Here is a 22,920-nt window from a genome sequence, read left to right as displayed (position 1 = left end):
GACATAGACTGGCAGAATGGATTAAAAAGAAAGACCCAACAATGTGCTGCCTACAAGAGACTCATCTCAGAAAAAGACATCCATAGACTAAAGTGAAAGGATGGGAAAAAACCTACCACACACATGGACTCAGTAAAAAAGTGGGGGTTTCCATCCTTATATCAGATAAAGTGGACTTCAAGCCAAAGTTAGTCAGAAGGGATAAAGAAGGACATTTCATACTGCTTAAGGGAACCATAAATCAGGAAGACATAACGATAGTAAATATTTATGCCCCAAACAATGGTGCATCCCTGTACATCAAACAAATCCTTCTCAATTTCAGGAATCACATACACCACAACACAATAATTCTGGGTGACTTTAATGTACCGCTGCCACCACTAGATAGATCTTCCAAACAAAAACCAACCAAAGAAACCATAGAACTCAATAACACAATCAATAACCTAGACTTAATAGACATACATAGAATATTCCATCCATCAACGAGCGGATTCACTTTCTTCTCAGCAGCACATGGAACCTTCTCGAAAATAGACCATATGTTATGCCACAAAGCAGCCCTTAGGAAATGCAAAAAAATAGAGATACTGCCTTGTGTTCTATCAGATCATAATGGACTGAGAGTAGAAATCAATGACAAAATAAAAAACAGAAATTACTCCAACAAAATTAAATAAAATGATTAATATTATATTATGTGAATTATAACTCAATATTTTTTAAAGAGAGTGATTGCAAAGGGAGACCATAACATAACTACATGCACACTCTCTCACAGTTCAGTTTTAGTAACAGGCTTATAATGGAAGTGGTTAACACAGAGTTTTCTTAATGTGTTCACACTTGCATGGTACTCCGCAGGAAGTTTTGCATTTCCTTCTACATACTCCCAGGTGAACACCACACCAGTGCATGGATTTTTTATGACAAAAGAACCACACTGATAATCTGTTTCTGGTTTTAGTTTACACACATATATATTGTATTTATCTATTAATTTGGTACCAGGGATTGAACCCAGGAGTGCTTAACTATGAGCCACCTCCCCAGCCCCTTTTTGTATTTTATTTAGAGATATGGTCTTGCTGAATTGCTTAGGGACTCACTAAGTTGCTGAGGCTGGTTTTGGACTCGCAATCCTCCTACCTCAGCTTCCCAAATCACTGGGATTACAGGCATGCACCACTGTGCCCGGCTACACATATATACTTTAAATAATAAATGCTCATCATAGGTTGAGAGATGATATAATTTCCATTTGACTTTCTACTGTCAAATAAAGGAGTGTAGCCTACCTATCTAAATTAGGCCCTTGACATATATTATATTATAGTGATGTACACAGGTAGGAGAAGAATTACATTACTGAAATCATTATTTGGACAAGTGTTAGAAAAGCAATTTTCACTTATGTATATATTAGTTTAAAATTTGAATGACTCAAACAGCTTTTGTGTAAAATTATGGTTTTATCCATCTTTATAAAACCAACTATCAGTCAACAGATACATGGATAAATAAAATGTGGTACATATCCACAATGGAGTTTTATTCAGCCATCAAGAAGAACAAAACTGTTTCATTTGCTGGTAAATGGGTAGAGCTAGAGAACATCATGCTAAGTGAAATAAACTAGACTCAGAAAGTCAAGGGTCATGTGTTTTCTCTCAAATGTGGAACCTAGAGAGAAAAAAGAGGGGAAAAAGGGGAGTCTCATGAAAATAGAGGGCAGAAAGGTAAAGTAAGAGATCAGGGAGAGGGAGGATGGGAGAGAAAGGGAAGGTACTGGAGAATGAAATTGATCAAATTATTGCATGCAAAAGTATGTCATAGTGAATCCCACTATTATATGATAATTATAATGCACCAAGAAAATTTTAAAAATAAATTGATCATACATATGAAGATTTATCTTTGGACTCTGAATTGTGTCCCATTTATCTACATTATGCGAGTACCACAGTCTAATTATGGTAGTTTTGTGGAGTTCTACCCTGCCAAGCCACAGTCTATAGAAAAGTCTTGTTTCTCTGAAGATCTGCAGGTGCCACTTCAAGAGAGCCCCGTTCTTAAATTCATGTGGAACCAGTTGCTCTGTCAGAGTCTGAGCCTGTAGTGATGTAGAACATGAGCTTGGAATTATGCACTTCTAAAGAAACTGTTAACTACAGATTTTCTGTCATGAGTTGTCATGAGATTTTGGGATTTTTTGTCATCCATAATTGAGATAAGGAGAGTCTAACTACTTATCAAGGACTAAGAAGAGTAGGTCAACTTCTTCAAAGCAGTGAGCACCTAAACATTAAAACAAAACAAAACAAAGTTTTCTGTGATGCCTTTCTTAAAACTACAAACTTTAAAAAATCTTGGCTGTTCAGCAAATGCTTCCAGCATCAAGGTAATCCTATCAGGAGTGATTCTCTATAATATGGTGTGGCAACAACACAATAAACAAAACTGGGAGAATCCTCCTGCAGTGTTTTTTAATAATGGTGCTTGCTATGATCTGAATTTTTAGGTGTTGAAACCTAACCCTAACAGTGATAGTATTAAAAGGTGGGGTCTTTTGGAATTGATTAGATATGAAGGCTCTGACCTCTTGAATGGCAGTTGTGCCCTTATAAAAGAAGCTTGAGGCAGCTATTTTGTTCCTTGCACCCTTTGAGGACAAAGATAGAAGGCACCATCTATGAAGCAAAAAGAAGACTTCACCAGACATCAAATCTGTTGGAACCTTGACCTCCCAGCCTCCAGAACTGCGAGAAATAAATTTCTGCTTTTTAAATAAATTACCCAGTCCAAGATATTTTGTTACAATAAACCAAATATACTAAGGCAGGGACCATGGCATTTCCAGGAAACAAGGACACTCATAAAAAGTTACATTTTTTAAATTTTTGTTTTGTTTTATTTTGAGATAGGGATTCATTATCTAGTCCAAGCTGTCCTTGAACTTTTGGGTTCAAGTGATCCTCCCACCTGTCTCCCAAGTAGCTGAGACTAAAGGCACAAGCCACTGTGCCCACATGATAAAACATTTTATTTTACAAAAGCAGACATGTATTACACCAAGACAGCTAAAGACTGTGTCACGGAAAAAAATTCTGAAATCAACTCAGACAAACCTGGAAAACATTATGCTAAGTGAAAGAAGCCAGACATGAAGTCCACAAAAGAAATTATTCCATTAATATCCGAAAGAGGGAAATACACAGAGACAGAGATTAGTGGTTGCTTAAGGGTAAAGGATGGGATCAGGAAGAATCATGGGACTGGCAGTGAGTTAATGGGTTACTGTGGTTTGAAGATGTCCCCCAAAGCTCATGTTTTGGTCCCCAATGCAGCAAGGCTAAGAGGTGGGATCTTTAGGAAGTGACTGGGTCATGTGTGCTCTGTCCTCAGGAGTGGATTAATGAAATAATGATCATTGCAGGAGTGACTTTGTTACAAAAGCAAGCCCTGACTCGCTTTGTCTCTCCATGTCATCATGCAGCAAGAAGCCTTCCCAAGATTCTAGCACCATCATGCTCCTGTACTTCCCAGCTTACAGAACCATGAACCAATTCAACCTTTATCCTGTAAGAATCAACCTTTATCCAGTCTGTATATTCAGTTAGTCATAGAAAATGAATTAACATAAGGGTACAGGGCTTATTCCTTATGATGTTGTAAAAAAGTTCCAAAACTGACTGAGGGCTATAAAAGTAGGTTGATAGTAGAGTGTTTGCCTAGTGTGTGCAAAGCCTAGTGTACCATCTTCAGCACCACAAAAAAGAATAAATGGCTACAGTCATGGTCACAATCCTATGAGTACACTAAAGTCACTATATTGTACACGTTGAAATGGGTAAATTTTATGGAATATGAAATATATTCCAATGAAGCTATTCAAAAATCCTCAAGGAGCTTCCTCTTACACTTACAATAAAGTCACCACTGTGCCCTATGAGAAAGATCTCACATGGTCTGTTCCCTGACAACTTTATATTTTCTCCAACTCTCTCCATACTTCGGCCATGCAGCCTGCTTTCTAGGCCCCAGAGTAAGCCCAGATCCTTTCTACCTCAGAGTTCTCACACCTGATCCCTTAGCCTCAAAGGCTTTTTCCCCACTCTGCATGACCCCTTGCACAACACCTCTCCTCTGAGAACATTCACCACTTTATCTGAAGAAGCTGCCCCTTACCACCTCTTTGGGACCCCACCTTCCCCTCATCCTGTTGTCTTTTCTCCAGAGTGATCAGCAATGTCTGAAATTATTTTATGTGCTTCCTGTGTCCTCCCAGAGAAAACAACTTCATAAGGGCAATGACTTTGTCCACATTGTATGCCCAGCACCTAGTACTGTGTCTGGTAGCAGGCATGTATCCATGAAATCTTGGTGAATGAATAGACAAAGGTCAGTGACAAGGGTACCCCAAGCTAGGTGATTTGTGGATTTTTTAAACAAGAGAAGGAATGCACAATGTACAAAGGGGAATATTCTCTGTGGAATAAATGATTGGACTAAGGACAAGTGGACAGGCCCATGTCTTTGAAACTTCAATTACATGAAATGTAAGCTAAAGGAGAAAACAAAAGGTGGTAGCATGATGTGGTTCTGAGAGCTGTCTTTCAACCACAGACATGACATTTGGTGACCCTATGAGTTCCAGACATACTGGTTGATGGTTACCTAGGGGGTGCAATTAGATGACCTGGCACATGACTCAGAAGAGGGTATTAGTATTTAAAAGTCCCCATTTAGGGCTGTGGTGTAGCTCAGTGATAGAGCACCTGGCTAGCATGCACAAGGCTTGGGCTCAATACCTAGCACCACATAAAAAGGCCCCACTAAAAATTAATATTAATTTGGAGTCTGTTTACACTTAATATTTTTTGTCCTCTTTGTTTTAGAATTTTTTAATGATTTCATTAACATCAACATGGTTAATAAATTATTTTCCTGAGAACCTAAGAGGCCACTTGCATGCATAAGACTGTGTGTATGCTCAGGAAAGATCTGAGAACATTCTAACCTCTTATCTCACACCATATGCAAACATTAACTACTAAGAGATATGTAGTTTTAGGTTTGTTATCCTTTGGAGTTGATTTTAGTATGTGGTGTGAGGTAAAGGTCCAACTTCATTCTTTTACATGTGGATACCCAGTTGTCCCAGCAGCATTTGTTGGAGACTGTTCTTTCTCCTTTGAATGATCTTGGCATTTGTGTAAAAACCATTAACTGACCATAGATGTCAGGGTTTATTTCTGGACTCCCAATTCTCTTCCACAGATCTCTAAATTTGTCTTTACTCCCATGTCACAATACCTTGAATATTGTAGGTTTTGTATTAAGTTTTTGAAATTTGAAAGTGTAGGTCCTTCATTTTTTTTTTCCCAAGAGTGTTTTGATGATTCTGGGTCCCTGAATTTCCATATGAATTTTTTGAATCAGCTTTTCCATTTCTGTAAAATGTCCAGCTGGAATCTTGGCAGGAACTGTGTTGAGTCTGTCAGTTGATTTAGGCAGGTGTGTGCTCCTCGTGTATGCTTGCCTCTTATTCCTGAGGCCCAGTCACAGGCATTGCAACCAAGCCAATCAAAGAATGACAATGGCTAACACTTGTTATTTACCTTGTTCCAAGTACTCTCCTGAATGCTTCACATGGATCATCTCATCTAATCCTTACAATTATCCCAGGAGGCAGGGATTATGATTATAATTATCATAATTATAATCATAATTATTATTATTATTATTATATGAGGAAACGGAGGTGCAGAGAAATCAGTTGACTAATCCAACTGAGTATCCACATGCAATAGAATGGCAGAAACATGGTTCAAACCTAGGAAGGGTCTGCCTCGGAGCCCCTGACTTTCTCAACAAAGAATATACAAAGAAACCCTCTAAATTCATTTTAAAAAGACAATCAGTCAGCAGAAAAATGGGGAAAGGATGTGAATAGATAGTTCATCAAAGATGAAATGCAACCGGTCAATAAATATGTGATATGATGTTCTATCTCAGTATAATCAGGGAAATGCAAAATAAACAATGAGATATTATTTTGTCCATCATATTGGGAAAATATTGATAGGTAAAATCCAATGTTGTTGTAGCAGGTCAGAGAAAATCGTTATTATTGTGAAAATATCAGTGGTAGTAATACAACACACCCACTTTGGAATACAATTTGGCAGAATTTACTAAGATGTAAAATACACATATACTTTGCCCTAGCAGTTTCATTACACAAAGGTACAAAGGACAAGGACAAGAATGTTCACTGCAGCCCTATTTGTAATTATGTAAAAAGGAAATAAACTACATATCTGCCAGTGAATAAATGTCATTATTGACCATGGCCAAATCCATACTACTGGAATGCTGGTTCTAAGAGGCACAAGTTTGTGCCTGCTTTGTTCATAGCTTTATCTCCCCAGTGCCTAAAACAATAACTGTCACAAAGCTGGCACGCAGATATTTGCTGAATACATACTGTAGTATACTAAGCAGCAGTCAAAAACAAAAAAGGTCTAGGCCCGGCATGGTGGTGCCCACCTGTAATCCGAGCAGCTTGGAAGGCTAAGACAGGAGGACCTTGAGTTCAAAGCCAGCCTCAGCAACTGCAAGGCACTAAGCAACGCAGTGAGACCCCGTCTCTAAATAAAATACAAAATAGGGCTGGGGATGTGGCTCAGTGGTTAAGTGCCCCTGAGTTCAATCCCTGGTAACAACAACAACAAAAGAAACAGGTATATATGTACATGTGTATATGTGTGCATATATACTATAGATTTTACATAAATATATGTAATATATATTTCCTCATTTGGAGAAAAGACTTTTACAGATGCAATTAAGTGAAAGAACTCAAGATGAGATCATCCTGAATTATCCAGGTGGGTCCTAAATTGAGCAACAGGTGTCCTTGTAAAAGAACAAAAGAGACAGAAAGAGGAATGCCATGCAAAGACAGGCAGAGATCAGAGTGATGCAGCCACAAGTCAAGCAGGGCCTGGGGCCAACCGAAGCCTCAGATTCTTCCCCAGAGCCTTTTGAGGAAGCATGACCCTTCTGACACCTTGACACAGGACTTCAAGAACTGTGAGAAGATGAAGTCCTGATCTTTGAAGCCATACAGCATGTGGTACTTAGTTATGGCCACTGGAACAAACTAATATAGAGAGATATTCCCTTAGGTATTCAGTAGATATAACACGAAAAAAGCCAGTTGTAAAATAATACATATCTGACTATATGAGAAAACCCTATACATGTAATGGAAAACAAAAAAATACCAACTTATTTTTTTCGATAAATTGACAGAACAGCACAAAAATCTAACATACTCCACAGACTGCTGTGGTTCCTTCCCTCTTGGGGACACTGTTAGGTTTTCTCAACAAAGGATTTAAATATTCATATTTTCAAAATAATATAATTTATAACCATACTTAATCTGATCAAGTATAATACAGACTACCTATTGTTATTCTTGAGGGTATATTCTGAGTGGATAGTCCATATTAATCACTATTGTTTGGGTTTAATGGTTTGATTTACTACTCACGCTTTACTGAGGAAGTTTCTTTCAGTGCATCCTCCAGATTAAAGTCATCAAAGTCCCCAGATCCTAAAAATGAAAAGAGAATTGAAAAAGTTTAATTATCTTTGCATGAAACAAAATAATACTGAAATATTTTCTTGATGTAGTAATTTCTCTTTAGAAAATGAAGTGAGGAGAAAGATAGTCTCTACCAATAGAAGCCAAGGGAGTGAGAGTAGCTATACTTATGTTAAACAAAATAGACTTTAAGTCTAATACTATAAAAAGAGACAAAATGTCATTATATAATGAAAAAATGCTAATTATCCAAGAAGCTACAATGATCCTAATATACATGCAATCAACATCAGAACATCTAAATTTTAAGACAAATATAAATAGATATGAAGAGGCTGTAATACAATAATAGGAGACTTCAAAACCCTACTTTCGACATTGGGAAGAAAACAGAAAATCAATAAGCAAACAATGGACTTAAACTACATTTTAGATCAAATTCCATACAATAGCAACAAAATAAACATTCTTCTCAAATGCACACAGCACTTTCTCCAGGACAGATCATAAGTTAGGATACTGAACAAGTCCCAACAAATCTAAGAACACTGAAATCATATCAAGTATCTCTTCTGACCACAAGTGAATGAAACTACAAATCAATAATGGTAATGATCTTGGAGAACTCACAAACGGTGAAAATTAAACAGCATGCTCCTGAGCAATCAATAGGTCAAAGAAGAAATCAAAAAGAAAATTAAAAAGTATCTTGAGACAAACAAAAATGGAAACACAGCTCACCAAAAATTATGGGGTGCAGAAAAATCAGAGCAGTTAGGCAAGAAAAACAAATAAAAGGCAACCACATAGGAAATGAAGAATTGAAATTTTCTTGACTAATGATGTGGTGTTACACATAGTAACCCCTGAAAGTCACCAAAAAATTAGAACCGATAAATTCAGTAGGATTACAGGTTACAAAATAAACACAAAAAAATCAGTCACATTTCTGTATACCCCAAATGTTTTGTTTTGTTTGTGTTTTTTGGGTTTTTTTGTTTGTTTTGTTTTTTTGACACTGGAGATTAAGCCCAGAGGTACTTTACCACTGAGCCACATCCCCGGCCTTTCTAATTTTAAGATAGGATCATACTAAGTTGCTTATGGCCTCTCTGAATTGCTGAGGCTGGCCACAAATTCTCAATTCTCCTGCCTCAGCTGCCCAAGTCAACGGGATTACAAGCCTTTGCCACTGCGCCTGACCAAAATAAGCTTTAAAAAATTATAAAACAATCCTATATATACTATCAAAAACATTTAGGATGATGGGCATGGTGGCTCAAGTCTGCAATCCCAGCTATATGGGAGACTGAGGAAGGTGGATTGCAAGTTTGAGGTCAATTTGGGCAACTTAGTGAGAACTTATCTTGAAATAAATTTTAAAATAGTTTTGGGAAGTACTATATATGTAGCTCAGTAGAACATCCTTGCTTAGTATGTATGAGGCCCTGGGGATGTAGCTGAATAGCAGATTGCTTTCTTAACATGAGTGAGGCCCTGGGTTCGATTTTGGTACCAAAAAAAAAAAAAAAAACCTTAGGAATAAATTTAACCAAGGAAGTAAAAGATGTATACAGGAAAATCGGGGAAAAAAATGGAATAAATTGAAGAAGACATAAATAACTAGAAAGATATCCCATTTTCATTGATAGAAGGCTTAATATTGGTAGTGTTCATACTACCCAAAGCAGAGTACAGACTTAATACCATTCCTATCAAAATTCCAATGTCATCTTTCACAGAAACAGAAAAAAAATCCTATAATTTGTATAGAATCACAGACAATCCTAAATTGACAAAACAATCTTGAGGAAAAAAAACAAATATGGAGGTATTATACTCACTGATTTCAAAATAATTTGAGTATCCCTAATCCAAAAATCTGAAATCCAAAATCCTCCAAAATTATAAAAGTATGCCCCTCCAACATTTTGCTCACAGCCCCAGCTATTCCTTTACTGTTTGTCAAATATCCTGCTACATGTCATTAGCTAAAGAGTTAAGAGCAACATAATCTAATTTTGTAGTATTTATAAATCCTTCAGTGACCCTGGATTCAACAGATACGAACAATCTATGGATAAAAACCATTCAATCTCAAACTAGATTCTGAGCTATTAAGACTTCCTCGAAGCCTTCAACCAGGATCAAGAATATAGCTCAGTGGTAGAGTGTTTGCTTAGCATGAATAAGGCCCTGGGTTCCATCCCTAAACCTGCAAAAAAGAAAATAATCTCACAACCAATCACAGCTGCTAAATCCAAGACAAGAAAAAAATGTTCTTATAAAGATACCATAACTCAAATTTCTTTCAAATAGGTTCATATTCTATAGCCCTCCTGTGCCATCCCAAACTACTCAGTTTTGGATGCAGACAAGAATCCCACAAGTTCTCTCTCTGGCACCAATATAGTTTAAAAAGCAACTGATTCATCCCTGGCTCAGTTCAAAACCTCCAATTCCTGTATGAGGGGACAGTATTCATGTTATCTCATTCCACTGTAGAGGGCCACAAAGAGTTTCTTTTCATGGGAAAGTCACATAGTGAACTGGTGATACCTGTCTGGAAATTCTTTTCATATACTGCAGAACTTTGGAAATGTTGCCCACAGGCTTGTGTGTGTGTCCTTGAGAAGACCTATTGAATAAGAAAAGTGCTGGTTCCACATACAGACACCCCCAGTGGCCAAGGTTTGCCTTCAGAAGATTATGTCACTTTGGAAGGGAACACAAACTTGACCTCATATTGTGACCTGACCCACCACTCCTGGCATCTGAAGCTAAGCGTGCATTTTAATGAAGGCTGTAAAACAAGGCACAACCAGTCCTTATTAGAAAATTCCATCATGAACTGGCAGTGAGTCAGCATCTGCCAAAGCTTTGATGGAAATGTCTGTTCCTTGAGAGACACCATCTAATGGGCCCTAAGTAGCCTTTCATTTGGATTTGATTAATCACCCCCTCCTTTGTTGTTTACATACCCATTCCAGATAAGCGTTTAGGTGCATCTTCTCCCGAGACCTGCCCTGTCCAACATGGTAAGTACTAGCCACATGTGGCTATTTATAATAAAATTAATTAAAATCCAGTAAATATTTAAAATTTAGCTCCTTAGTTGCATTAACCACATTTTAAGTGCTCAATAGCCACATGTGACTGGTGACTACTGGGTTGAACAACTGATAGAGCGCATTTCCATCCTTATAAAAAGTCCCACAGGATAGCAAGGGCAGCAACTTGGTAATCTCCATGTCAATGCCAAATACAGACCTGGAAGTAAGGAAGCATTCCCTATAGGTATGTTCATTTGGGTTACCCGAACTCTGGCTCCATGTGGGGACAGGATCTCTGATCTGTTCCTAGGAATTAACAGCACATAGTAACAGATAATTTGTGACAAAATCCATACATATGCAGAGGAACATGTCTGCTACCTGCTGCTGGATGAAGAACTACAAAGATTTCAGAGGCAAAGTCAGGATTCAAGCAGGGAGATCAGTGCCTCTCATGTGGCCACTGACATCCATTCTCCTGCTTTCTAAGGATGGTTTCTATTCAACCATTTTCCTTTATACATGTAAGCAGTTTTCAGTTCTTTCAGAAAAGGACCTAGTATAAATCCTAAATGAATATATACTCACCCGAACTGTTTCGGTTTTCAAATTTTAAAATCTTGACCCTTTTCCAAGGATGTGAATAAGGAAGAATGCCAGGGGCATCTTAGTCCGGTAAATCGTAGATGTGTAATCTCAGATTTTCAATTTATCTGCTTTCATGGTGGTTTCCATAAATTCCCACACTATATTTAAGTGTGCCCAGGAAGGCCATGATGCTACTCACCTGTCTGTCATCTGGGCTAGTGTCTGTCTACACAACTCCAAGGGCATGAAGCCACTTATCAAAAAGGAAACAGACTTGTCAACAGGGAGACCATCAACCAATGCAAAGAAAGCCCATTACAAGAGAGACTAGATTCAAAACCAGACCTGAGGGATCAAATCATGACCCACAAGAACACAACTATGGCCCAAACCTCTTGTTCATTTGGGTTCAAGGAATAAGAATAACATTGGCCTCTATTAACAGGTGAAGCCTTGATAGAGGGGTAAGGGGAATACCTGAACTTAACCTGAAATAAGCCATATGATAAAGACTTTCCACTACAATGGCATAAAACCCTCACCTGGTGCATCTGCTTGTAAAGCCTGATGTTCCCCCTGCTCTCTGGCAAGGGCTGCTGGGGCCACAATTACTAAAAGGAAAGGCTAGAGGTCAGAGAAACAGGTTCACACCTCCCTACCTACTATGGAAACATTACTAAAAATTGCTTTGTGAGAAATCTATGTGGCAAAGTAACTGGTATGCATGGTCAATTTTCCAAAGGTGTCTTGCTGAAAATAATTTCTCTCCCTTCATGCAAACAAGTAGGTATCCTCTCTCAACTCTTGCTACACAAGAGAGGAAGGTAACCAAAAATGCTAGTTCTATTATTTCCCAATTTCCCTGAAATTTTGCACCCTTTTAAACTTGTTGCCTCAATCTAGACCTGAACACATTTATCTTGATAAATTTATACTTTTACACCTCAAAGCATGCTGAGTAATTAATATCCTCTGGCTTAGTTAGGCTGCAGCATCGCAAGGGAACACGAAAATGACCTGCCTCTTATTCTAATTACTAAATGGTTTAGCTATTGCCACCTGAGCTCCAACTAGTTTCATGAGTAAATTCCAAGCACTCCCAGAGAGGACAATAATGACACAAAGGCAGTTCACGTGAAGAGAGGAATCAGCATTTCAGTCTACCACCACCATCAATCCAACTGCAGTGGCCGCTGCAGAGTCAGGGCTAGCAGCTAATTTCCAGTATGCACAGTGCTGTCCTCCTCCATTTCCACTAGGGAAAGGGAAATTCAGTAAACAGGGATCCTTCAGATGCAGGTACCAGGACTGAAAGTCTTTTTACACATTTCCAGGAACCATCTAAGTGTCTCACATAGCCAGTGGCTTGATCTTCAATGTGGGGAAAGGATTTGTTTAGGAATCATAGAAGTCACTTTGCTGATAAGTTTGTAATGAAAAGTCTTCCTTTCTACACAGAAACCAACTGTCTGATAGATGCTCAGAGAGGAAACTTTAAATGCACTTTGAATGTCTACAAGGATAACCTTTTCATGTAGAAGTCAGAGTTGAGAGCTAGGGACCTCCTTAGTGAAAGAAAAATATAGTAGGTGCCAGGGACTTGTGATGAGAAAAATGGAGACTGCTAATGGGTATGAGGTTTCTTTGGGGGTGTCAGAAATGGTCTAGAATTAGATAGTGGTGATGGTTGTAGGACATAGTGAATCTATTATAAACACTGAATTACAGAAATTAAAATAGTAAATTTTGTGTTCTATGAATTATATCTCAACAAAATATGGAGTAGCTATATCCATGTACTTTCCCTGGGACCTCATTAACCAGATGTTCCTTTTATAGGTGGGACACCAGGGGCCACAGCAACTAATCATTAGGTAGTAGAAATAGAAATGGCCCCCAAACCAGGAGATGCGAGAATTTGTCCCAGTTTCCACTCAGTACCTGAGAACCCAAGAGCAATTACTTGACCCCATAGGATGACCTGTTTCCCATATGTGAAATAAAGGTATCACACCTGATTACTCCTCCCCCTACAGGAGAAGCTGGATGTTATAATGGTAATAAACGACCATGGATAAACCAGGTGCTGTCATGATGCTTCAGGAGACTTAAGGTCTCATGATAGCCCCATGACTACAGGTGCACTACTCTCAGGTCTGCAGTTTCTATGAAGCAGTGCAAGTACTAAGCATGCTGAAGGTGACAATGCTGCTATCACATGGAGAACAGGTCCAAGGCTGTCCCAGGAAAACACCTGAGCATATCAGTACTGGTGACTGACTTTGGAGCCAAAGCCTGGATGCAGATCTCAGTTTACCACTCACCAGCAGGGACACTTGGGCAAGGGACTTAATGGTTCTAGGCCTTGGTTTCCTTGTGTGTAAACTAGAGGTAACAGAACTTACTGCAGTGCAATGATGTCAGAAGTAAGTCATTCTGTACAAAGGGTTTAGTATAGTATCTGACACACAGGAATCCCTCAAATATTACCCATTGTTTTTATTATTATTATTATTATATTTTGTATTAATAGATCAACTAGTAAGTAGAAGATCATCAATTATGTATGAGTAAATAGCTTATAAGTAAATCCTTTTAAAATGTTCAAACACATTTTTATTGGTCCTTTTTAGTTATACATGACAGTAGAATCCATTTGGACATAATTACACAACATGGAATAGATCTTGTTCTAATTCAGACCCCAGGACCTCTCCTTCCCCTTCCCTCTCCCCACCCCCTGCTCCCTTCTCTCTATTGATCTCCCTGCCATTTACCCATAGTTATTTTTTAATTAATTTTTTGCAAACACATTCTTATATAAACCCACCCAGTATCTGTTGAACCTTTAGATTCTATTGTTGTGACATAAGCCTGGGAAACCAAATAAGAATGTTAGTGCTTTGTATACAGCCATACCCAAACACTTCTAAGTCACAGTCTCTCAACTAATGATATAACATATGGCATTCCTTCTCCTGAAGCCAACCTAAACAAGTGGCTTTCTGTGTGATTTCTTAGGTAAGGTGAGAAGTTGTGTCTGGTCACTGCTGCATACATGAATATATTGAAATCAGGGATTCCTATGAGTAAAGGGAGGGACTGAGGAACCATCCCCGCAGCTGTTGAAGCTCCTTTTGTTTCAGTGAACTCCTACCTTCTCTCCATGAACAGGACAGGTTGCTCCAATAAGGTTCACTTTGAGAAAAAGGAAACTGAACTCAGTAAATTTGTGACAACCTTGGTCATTTGTTGTCTTAACCTGATTCCTGCCCTCTGTATGCCTTGTCCAGTCACCTGCCATCTGCCACTGTGGACCTCTGGACTGCTGAATGCTCTTAACTGCCCATGCCTGACCTGATAGAGAACAAGAATTTGGATTATTTCCCCCAATTTCACCTTCTTTCAGCAGGAAGCAGTTTGGAGATGCCATCACCCAGTTTTCCATACAAATGGAATGTAGAAATTGATAGTGGGGAAATGTAACAATGGTCCACTTTATGCATTGAATGTAGCCCTTGCTGCTCTGTCACTGAAACTTATTTTTTTTTAAATATATTTTCTTTTAGTTGTTGGTGTGCCTTTATTTTACTTATTTATTTATATGTGGTGCTGAGAATTAAACCCAGTGTCTCACACATGTGAGGCAAGCGCTCTACCACTGACACATAGGAATCCCTCAAATATTACCCACAACCCCAGCCTGCAACTTATTTTTAAAATGAACGCTTCTTTCTCTTCCTCTCTCCCTGCTCCTCCCTAATCTCTCCCCCTCCCTAATCCAGGGGAAAAAGGATTACCTTTCTTCCTCATCCTAGGCAGATTTATCTCTCCTTGAGCACACACCCACCATAGGAAAGAAGTATTCCAGACTTTGGGGACAGTACCAGAAGATCTCAGAAATGGCTGTCTCCCAAATTAACAAGTGAATTACAACTCCAACAAAGAGCACGTGGAATGTAGCCTTTGTATCACCTCTTCAAAAGCCCCTGTTACTGCTGATGGGCAGAATCACAGCCTTTGGGACAGGAGTTTCTCCTTTGCTAGTAAAGCAATAAACCTTCTTTCTCCTTTCTCGAAGAAAAAAAGAAAAAGAAAGGAAGAAAGAAAGAAAGAAAGAAAGGAAGGAAGGAAGGAAGAAAGAAAGAAATCAGACGTAGGCAGAGCACCCATGAAAAAAGACTGATTTTTTCAGGTTCTGTTTCAAATTGGTTAAACAAAAACGGGATATTTTATTATAAGAAAGTTCATTTTGCAGTGCAGATGTACTTGGACGAAGCCTGGGTTGCCCCATGGCCCCAACGGGCCAGCCTGGGCAGAGCCTGAACTAACCCAGATGGCTTATAAGGCAAGGCAAAGTAAAGTAATCATGTCACAAGGTCCAGCAATAGCTAGGGGTTTTCCTGTCTGTGTTCAAGGGCCGGCTCAGAAGTAGAATCCAAATATACACTTCCCAGGCCCCAGAAAGACTTTCAGTCTTGCCAGGCATGGTGGTGCACACTTATAATGTCAGCGGCTCAGGAGGCTGAGACGGGGGATCACAAATTCAAAGTTAACCTCAGCAATTTAGTGAGGCCCTAGCAACTCAGTGAGACCCTATCTCTAAATAGGATCTTTTTTCAAAGGGCTGGGGATGTGGCTCAGTGGTTAAACACTGGGCTTAATCTCTAGTGTTAAAAGAAAGACTTTGGTCTTGCCACCCTGCCAGGTCACTTACAAAGGTAGAAACGCACTAGGAGCACCTCCTACATGTCCCTGAACTAGACCTTTCTTCAGAATTGCAATCCTACAGGTCCTATTACTGGAGATAGTCTCACAGCTCCTCCAAGAAAGCATGTCCTGAACTGGCTTCCATCTCCCTGTCACACTAGTAATCATCATTCCAGCTCTTTGTCTTCATGACTGTTGTGTCATATCAACTTTTGAAATTGGGAAGTGGGAGTCCAATAACTTTGTTCTTGTTTTTCAAGTCTGTTTGGCTATTTTAGGTCCCTTGAATTTCCATATGAATTTTAGGATCAGCTTGTCCATTTCTGCAAAAAGGCAGCTGGGATTTTAATGGGGATTGCATTGCATCTGTAGATCAATTTGGGAAGTATCATCCATCTATTTTTAAACATGCTCAAATCTCTCCCGTTTTAAGCTAGAAAACCCTCTTTTAACTGTGCACACCCATCTCAATACTGCTGCCTTCTCTCCCCTTCTTCGTGAGCAAACTTATAAAAATGGTTGTGCATACTCCATTCCCTCCCCCTTTGAATCACTTCCCAATATCTCACAGCCAAATGCCTAAGCTTGCCTCTCTAGCCCAAGTTCCCCATCTGTTTCACTGAATGGCACTGCTACTCAACCCACCATTAAAGCCAGAAACCTGCAAGCCATCCTGGACATGTTCTCTCCCACACTCTGTAGCCACCCCATCACCAGAAAATGTTAATTCTGCTTCCACGACATGCCTGAGGTCCACCTACTTCTCCACATCTAGCCCATGAAGCAAATATCCTTCCCCTGGACCACAAGAGCCATGTGCCTAGGCCTTCTAGGAGAATGGGTAAGGTGGGGAGTAGGTCACAACCCACTCTCCATGCCCACAGGCAGGGAGACACCTTCCTCCTTTCTAAACAAACATCCTAGTACATCACCTGTCTTGCTTAAAGCTCTCAAAGTCATCCTCACTATATGGACTATAAACTGCACATGCCTAACTATGGCCTGCCAAGCCACCAATCCTGTCTGATGTGGCACCTACAGGCCCCCTTTGTACTAGGCCTCTCACTGTTTCATGTAACTTTTATGATTATTTTCAAGTAATGCATGTCCACTGTAGAAATCCTAAAAAATAAGAAATAAAGTAACAGCAAAGAGTTTTACTGGGGTGTAGCTCGTTGGTAGAGCACCTTCCTAGCACAGATGAGACCCTGGTTTCAAGTCTCAGAGTCAAATAAATACATATATAAATAAGCAAGCGATTACACCACAGTGAACCTTGAGGAGGTTCTGCTAAGTGAAATAAGAGTCATGAAAAGGACAGATACTGTATGATTGCACTTATTTGAGAGCCCTAGCCTAGTCAAATTCACAGCAACAGAAAGTAGAATAGGGGTTGCCAGGGGCTGGAGGTGAGGGCATGGGAGGTTGTTTATTGGGGACAGTTTTTGTCCTGCAAGATGAAAACAGTTTTCCACAGATTGATTGCATGAGCTAGATATACTTAACATTACTAACTGTACACTGATAAATGGTTCAAGATGGTAAATTTTGCATGATTTTCACTATTCTTCAAATTAAAACAACAGCAGCAATCAATGGCTTCTTAGTAACAAACTTCACAAAGTCACCTCTCAGAGGGCACATTAACTTTGGACACAACCTGAAATGTCATCAACCTTCCTTAGAATGTAACACACTCATCTCTAATGCATAATGCAGAGATTCTCAACTTGGGGGCAGGATGACCAGGATTAGAACAACTTCTCTCTGAAACTGTGCATTTAAAGAAGTTCATTCATTGGCAGAGTCATGTTTTTAGAAACTTCTTTTTTTGTGTTTATCCCATAATATGTAAATCCTGTGGTAAGCATCACTGGTCACCAGCACTAAGAGATCTTGCTGCTCCCACTTCTTCAACCCTCTGCCCTTCAAGTTGTGCAACTTTTCTCTATGAACTTGTTCACATGCATCATACTGCCAGGAAGTGGCTTGCTCAATCCACTTCCCTGACCCAACCAATGGAAGACTATGGCTTCTATCAACAACCACACTCAAATTCAATACCTGTGTACACAGTAAGGGGACAAAGTCCTCACTGTCTGTGGCACTTGTATGGTGCTCTACAAACACAGACTTGGTGATTTGGTAAACAGGGTCAAAGAGAGAATGAGCCAGTCCTCGGCTAGAAATGCATCCTGCTCCCCAACCTCCTTCTGGAGCTGGCTTATCACTGGAGCAGGCTACCAGCCTGGTTCATCCCACAACACAAATCCTCAAAGGAAGGAAGACCCCATGGTTTCCCTATCTGCAGGAAAGGAGAGATCAGTGTCTTGAGCTAGATAGCAATTTCAAAGAAAATCACCAGGCTTGTGCCTACTAGATTTGGCCAACTAAATCCCTAAATCAGCTAGTTGTACAGGAGAAAATAAATGAAATGCATTATTTAATACTGTGCAAAATAAAGTCACTGATGCTCAGCTGCCCTTTCCCCTTTTTAGCACTCTGTATTTCCATCTCTGAGCAGAAGAGTAATAATTGGAAGCGCTGAGGAGATAGACATTTTGAGGATATAAGAAGACAATTTGAAATCTACTAGAAATGACAAGAATCCTGAAAGTCTAGATTACTGAATGTGCCTGATAAATTTGGAGGGGGAAGAGGAAGGAGCCCAAAGAAAGTCTCCTGTGTGCCCTAAAGTGTTCATTTTCCAAGCCTCTTTTCAGCCCAAATGTTTCCTTAAGACAGGAACTAAGCCAGGCTAGCAGCAGGCACCTCATCATTAAGGCCAGCCTAGCTGTGTGCACACTCACCATTAAAGACCTCATCAGCTGAGCAGAGCATGTTTAGCCCCCAGCTGCCCCAATGTGGAGCCCACATTTCACATTGCCACCTAGTCCATTCAGGCACCTGCAGATGAGCACACATTGACAAACTTAGACAAAACACCACACATGTTGCAATGAAGTGATAGTCATAGAAACAAACAGTACAACAAAAGGATGCTTGCCCTTATTTTGGGGATGGACCTAACTGGTTTCTAATCTACCATGTCTCCTGTGAAGAAGGCTAGTTGCAACCCACTACGCTGCTTGCACAGCCCACTGATGGGTGGACACCCAACTGCAACAATGCTGTAGAGACCCTGCCTGAGAAGCAAGTGCTTTATAGTGATAGCCAAGCCCAGATTGAAGAAACACTTTGGTCAGAAGCATTTTTTGTTAATTTTTAATTTCTAATTTTTAAAATTATTTTAATTGTACAAATTTATGAGATACTATGTAATAATATGACACATGTATGCAGTGTGTAATACAGATCAGAATAGCATATCCATATCCTTAAATATTTTATAGCATTTTATTGACATATAATGTACTCACATATGATGTACAGTATGATATTTCAATACATTCATACAATACGTACTTATCAAATCAAAATGATTGGCACTTCCATCTCCTCATAATTACTTTTTTCTCTTTTTCCCCCTCATCATTTCTTTGTGTTTGGCACCTCTAAGTTCCTCTCTCCCAGTTATAAAGAAAATGCATGATAGATTATTGTGACTAACCAAACATACCAGAAATCTCTGCGCTCCAGGTACAGGCATCTGAACTCTAGGCTTGTTTCTGTGTCTCCTAATTTGGGCAAATTATTTCCACCCTCTGCCTCCATATTCCCATTCTATAGAAGGAAGATATCGGATTAGGTGACAAAACTAAATGACCATTTCTTGAGGACCTGGGATTGGCCAGTCTTCATGGCAGGTGATTGGCAACAACACCCCAAAGGTCAGTGAGCTACTATTGTGCTGATGAGCAATGTCTTTGACAAAGCAGAGCTGGGTTCAGAAAGGCACAGCTGTACCAGGTCATTTGGCCAGTCGATCTGATTCTGCCCCACAGGGCCCTACAGCAGTCCAGTGCTTTGATAAGACAGTTTTATTACCTTTTTTTTTTTTTTTTTTTTTGAGGCTATAACAATTTTCCACACACATAGTGGCTTCAAAGGAAAATTTTATGCTCTTAGAGTTCCAGAGGTCAGAAGTCTGAAGTGGGTCACACTAGGGTAAAATCAGGACACCGGCAAGCTGTGTCTCTTCTGGAGGCTATAAGGGATAGTGTGTCTCCTTCACTTTTCCAGCTCTGGAGGCTGCCTGCATCCAGTACATCACTCTAACCTCTGCTTCTGGCATCACGTGTCTTTCTGTGGCTCTGCTGACTACCTCTTTGACTTATCAAGTCCCTTGTGACAAGAGCTCTTCATGTCACTTGCTTTAGCACTGAAAATCTACTTTAGGTAGGGCAGTCAGAGAACTTGTCTGTGAGGTTAACTTTCACTAAAAGGGACCAATTCTGCAGACTCAGTTGGGCAAACACATCTGGTAAAACTGACTGACATTTTTCAAAGATCCCTCTGTTGTGTGGAGATCTGCTTGCAGGAGGTCAATTGGGGAGTCATGGCTATCAGCCAAACCTATGAGGACAATGGTTTAGCACAGGGTGGCAGCTCCCTACCATGGCAGACCTCTGGAATTCATTTGGTCACTAGACCTCATTGGACTCTTCCCCTCATCAGGGTCTTCATGGGTCCCTCTCCATGAAAACTATTCTCAGCTCATCCCTTCACCAAATTCTGCTCCAGCACCTCAGATTCTATCTTTCTTTCTTTAAAACATGTTTATTGAAGGTATGACATTCAGTGGTTTCTATTTCACAATGGTCTGTAATCATCACACACATCACTTTTTAAAAACATTTCCATCACCCCAAAAGGAAACCCTGAACCTCTTTTTTTTTAATTTATTTTTATTGCAAACAAATGGGATACATGTTGTTTCTGTTTGTACATGGAGTAACAGCATACCATTTGCATAATCATACATTTACATAGGGTAATGATGTTTGATTCATTCCGTTATTTTTTTCTTCTCCCCCCACCCCTCCCACCTCTCTTTTCCCTCTATACACTCCCTCCTTCCACCATTCTTGCCCCCCTCCCACCCCCCATTATGTGTCATCATCTGCTTATCAGTGAGATCATTCATCTTTAGGATTTTTGAGATTGGCTTATCTCACTTAACATGATATTCTCCAATTTCATCCATTTGCCTGCAAATGCCATAATTTTATCATTCTTTAGAGCTGAGTAATATTCCATTGTATATATATACCGCAGTTTCTTTATCCATTCATCAACTGAAGGGCATCTAGGTTGGTTCCACAGTCTGGCTATTGTGAATTGAGCAGCTATGAACATTGATGTGGCTGTATCTCTGTAGTATGCTGATTTTAAGTCCTTTGGGTATAGGCCAAGGAGTGGGATAGCTGGGTCAAATGGTAGGTCCATTCCAAGTTTTCTAAGGAATCTCCACACTGCTTTCCAGAGTGGCTGCACTAATTTGCAGTCCCACCAGCAATGTATGAGTGTACCTTTCTCCCCACATCCTCGCCAACACCTATTGTTGTTTGTATTCTTGACAATCGCCATTCTAATTAGGGTGAGATGGAATCTTAGGGTAGTTTTGATTTGCATTTCTCTTTTTACTAAAGATGGTGAACATTTTTTCATATGTTTGTTGATTGCTTGTAGATCTTCTTCTGTGAAGTGTCTGCTCATATCCTTAGCCCATTTGTTGATTGGGTTATTTGTATTCTTGGTGTAGAGTTTTTTGAGTTCTTTATAGATTCTGGAAATTAGTGCTCTATCTGAAGTATGAGTGGCAAAGATATTCTCCCACTCTGTAGGCTCTCTCTTCGCATTGCTGATAGCTTCCTTTGCTGAGAGAAAGCTATTTAGTTTGAATCTATCCCAGTTATTGATTCTTGCTTTTATTTCTTGTGCTATGGGAGTCCTGTTAAGGAAGTCTGATCCTAAGCCAACAAGGTGAAGATTTGGACCTACTTTTTCTTCTATAAGATGCAGGGTCTCTGGTCTGATTTCAAGGTCCTTGATCCATTGTGAGTTGTGTTTTGTGCAGGGTGAGAGATAGGGGTTCAGTTTCATTCTGTTGCATATGGATTTCCAGTTTTCCCAGCACCATTTGTTGAAGAGGCTATCTTTTCTCCATTGCATATTTTTGGCACCTTTGTCTAGTATTAGAAAATTGTATTTATTTGGGTTTGTGTCCATGTCCTCTATTCTGTACCATTGATCTACCTGTCTATTTTGGTTCCAATACCATGCCGTTTTTGTTACTAGTGCTTTGTAGTATAGTTGAAGTTCTGGTATTGTGATACCCCCTGTTTCATTCTTCCTGCTAAGGATTGCTTTAGCTATTCTGTGTTTCTTATTCTTCCAGATGAATTTCATGATTGCTTGCTCTATTTCTGTGAGGGACGTCATTGGGATTTTAATTGGAATTGCACTGAATCTGTATAGCACTTTTGGTAGTATGGCCATTTTGACAATATTAATTCTGCCTATCCAAGAACATGGGAGATCTTTCCATCTTCTAAGGTCTGCCTTAATTTCTTTCGTCAATGTTTTGTAGTTTTCCTTGTAGAGATTTTTTTACCTCTTTGGTTAGATTGATGCCCAAGTATTTTTTTTTTTTTGAGGCCATTGCAAATGGAGTTGTTTTCCTCATTTCCCTTTCAGCTGTTTCATTGCTTGTGTATAAAAATGCTGTAGATTTATGCGTGTTGATTTTATAGCCTGCTATTTTGCTGAATTCATTGATAAGGTCTAGAAGTTTTCTGGAGGAGGTTTTTGGATCCTCTAAATATAGAATCAAGTCATCTGCAAATAGTGACAGCTTAAGTTCCTCTTTTCCTATTCGTATCCTTTTAATTTCTTTGGTCTGCCTAATTGCTCTGGCTAGAGTTTCGAGGACAATGTTGAATAGAAGTGGTGAAAGAGGACATCCCTGTCTTGTTCCTGTTTTTAAAGGGAATGGTTTCAGTTTTTCTCCATTGAGAATGATGTTGGCCATGGGCTTAGCATAAA

General features: G+C 39.5%; 1 protein-coding gene across 6 annotated transcripts in view; it reads right to left on the bottom strand.

Annotated features, from left to right (window-relative positions):
• The window catches only part of CD99L2 (CD99 molecule like 2), a 100,265-nt gene that overhangs the window by 49,459 nt on the left and 27,886 nt on the right, over positions 1-22,920 (bottom strand). For all 6 annotated transcript variants that reach the window (XM_079124320.1, XM_079124321.1, XM_079124318.1 and 3 more), the window contains exon 2: positions 7,568-7,630. In XM_079124320.1, coding sequence (XP_078980446.1) covers positions 7,568-7,630 — 63 coding nt within the window. The remainder of the gene's footprint in view (positions 1-7,567; positions 7,631-22,920) is intronic.

The sequence above is a fragment of the Sciurus vulgaris genome, assembly GCF_902686455.1.
Source record: "Sciurus vulgaris genome assembly, chromosome: X".
NCBI lineage: Eukaryota > Metazoa > Chordata > Mammalia > Rodentia > Sciuridae > Sciurus > Sciurus vulgaris.
Note: the sequence above shows the minus strand (reverse complement) of the source record. Positions and strands in the feature narration are given on the sequence as shown.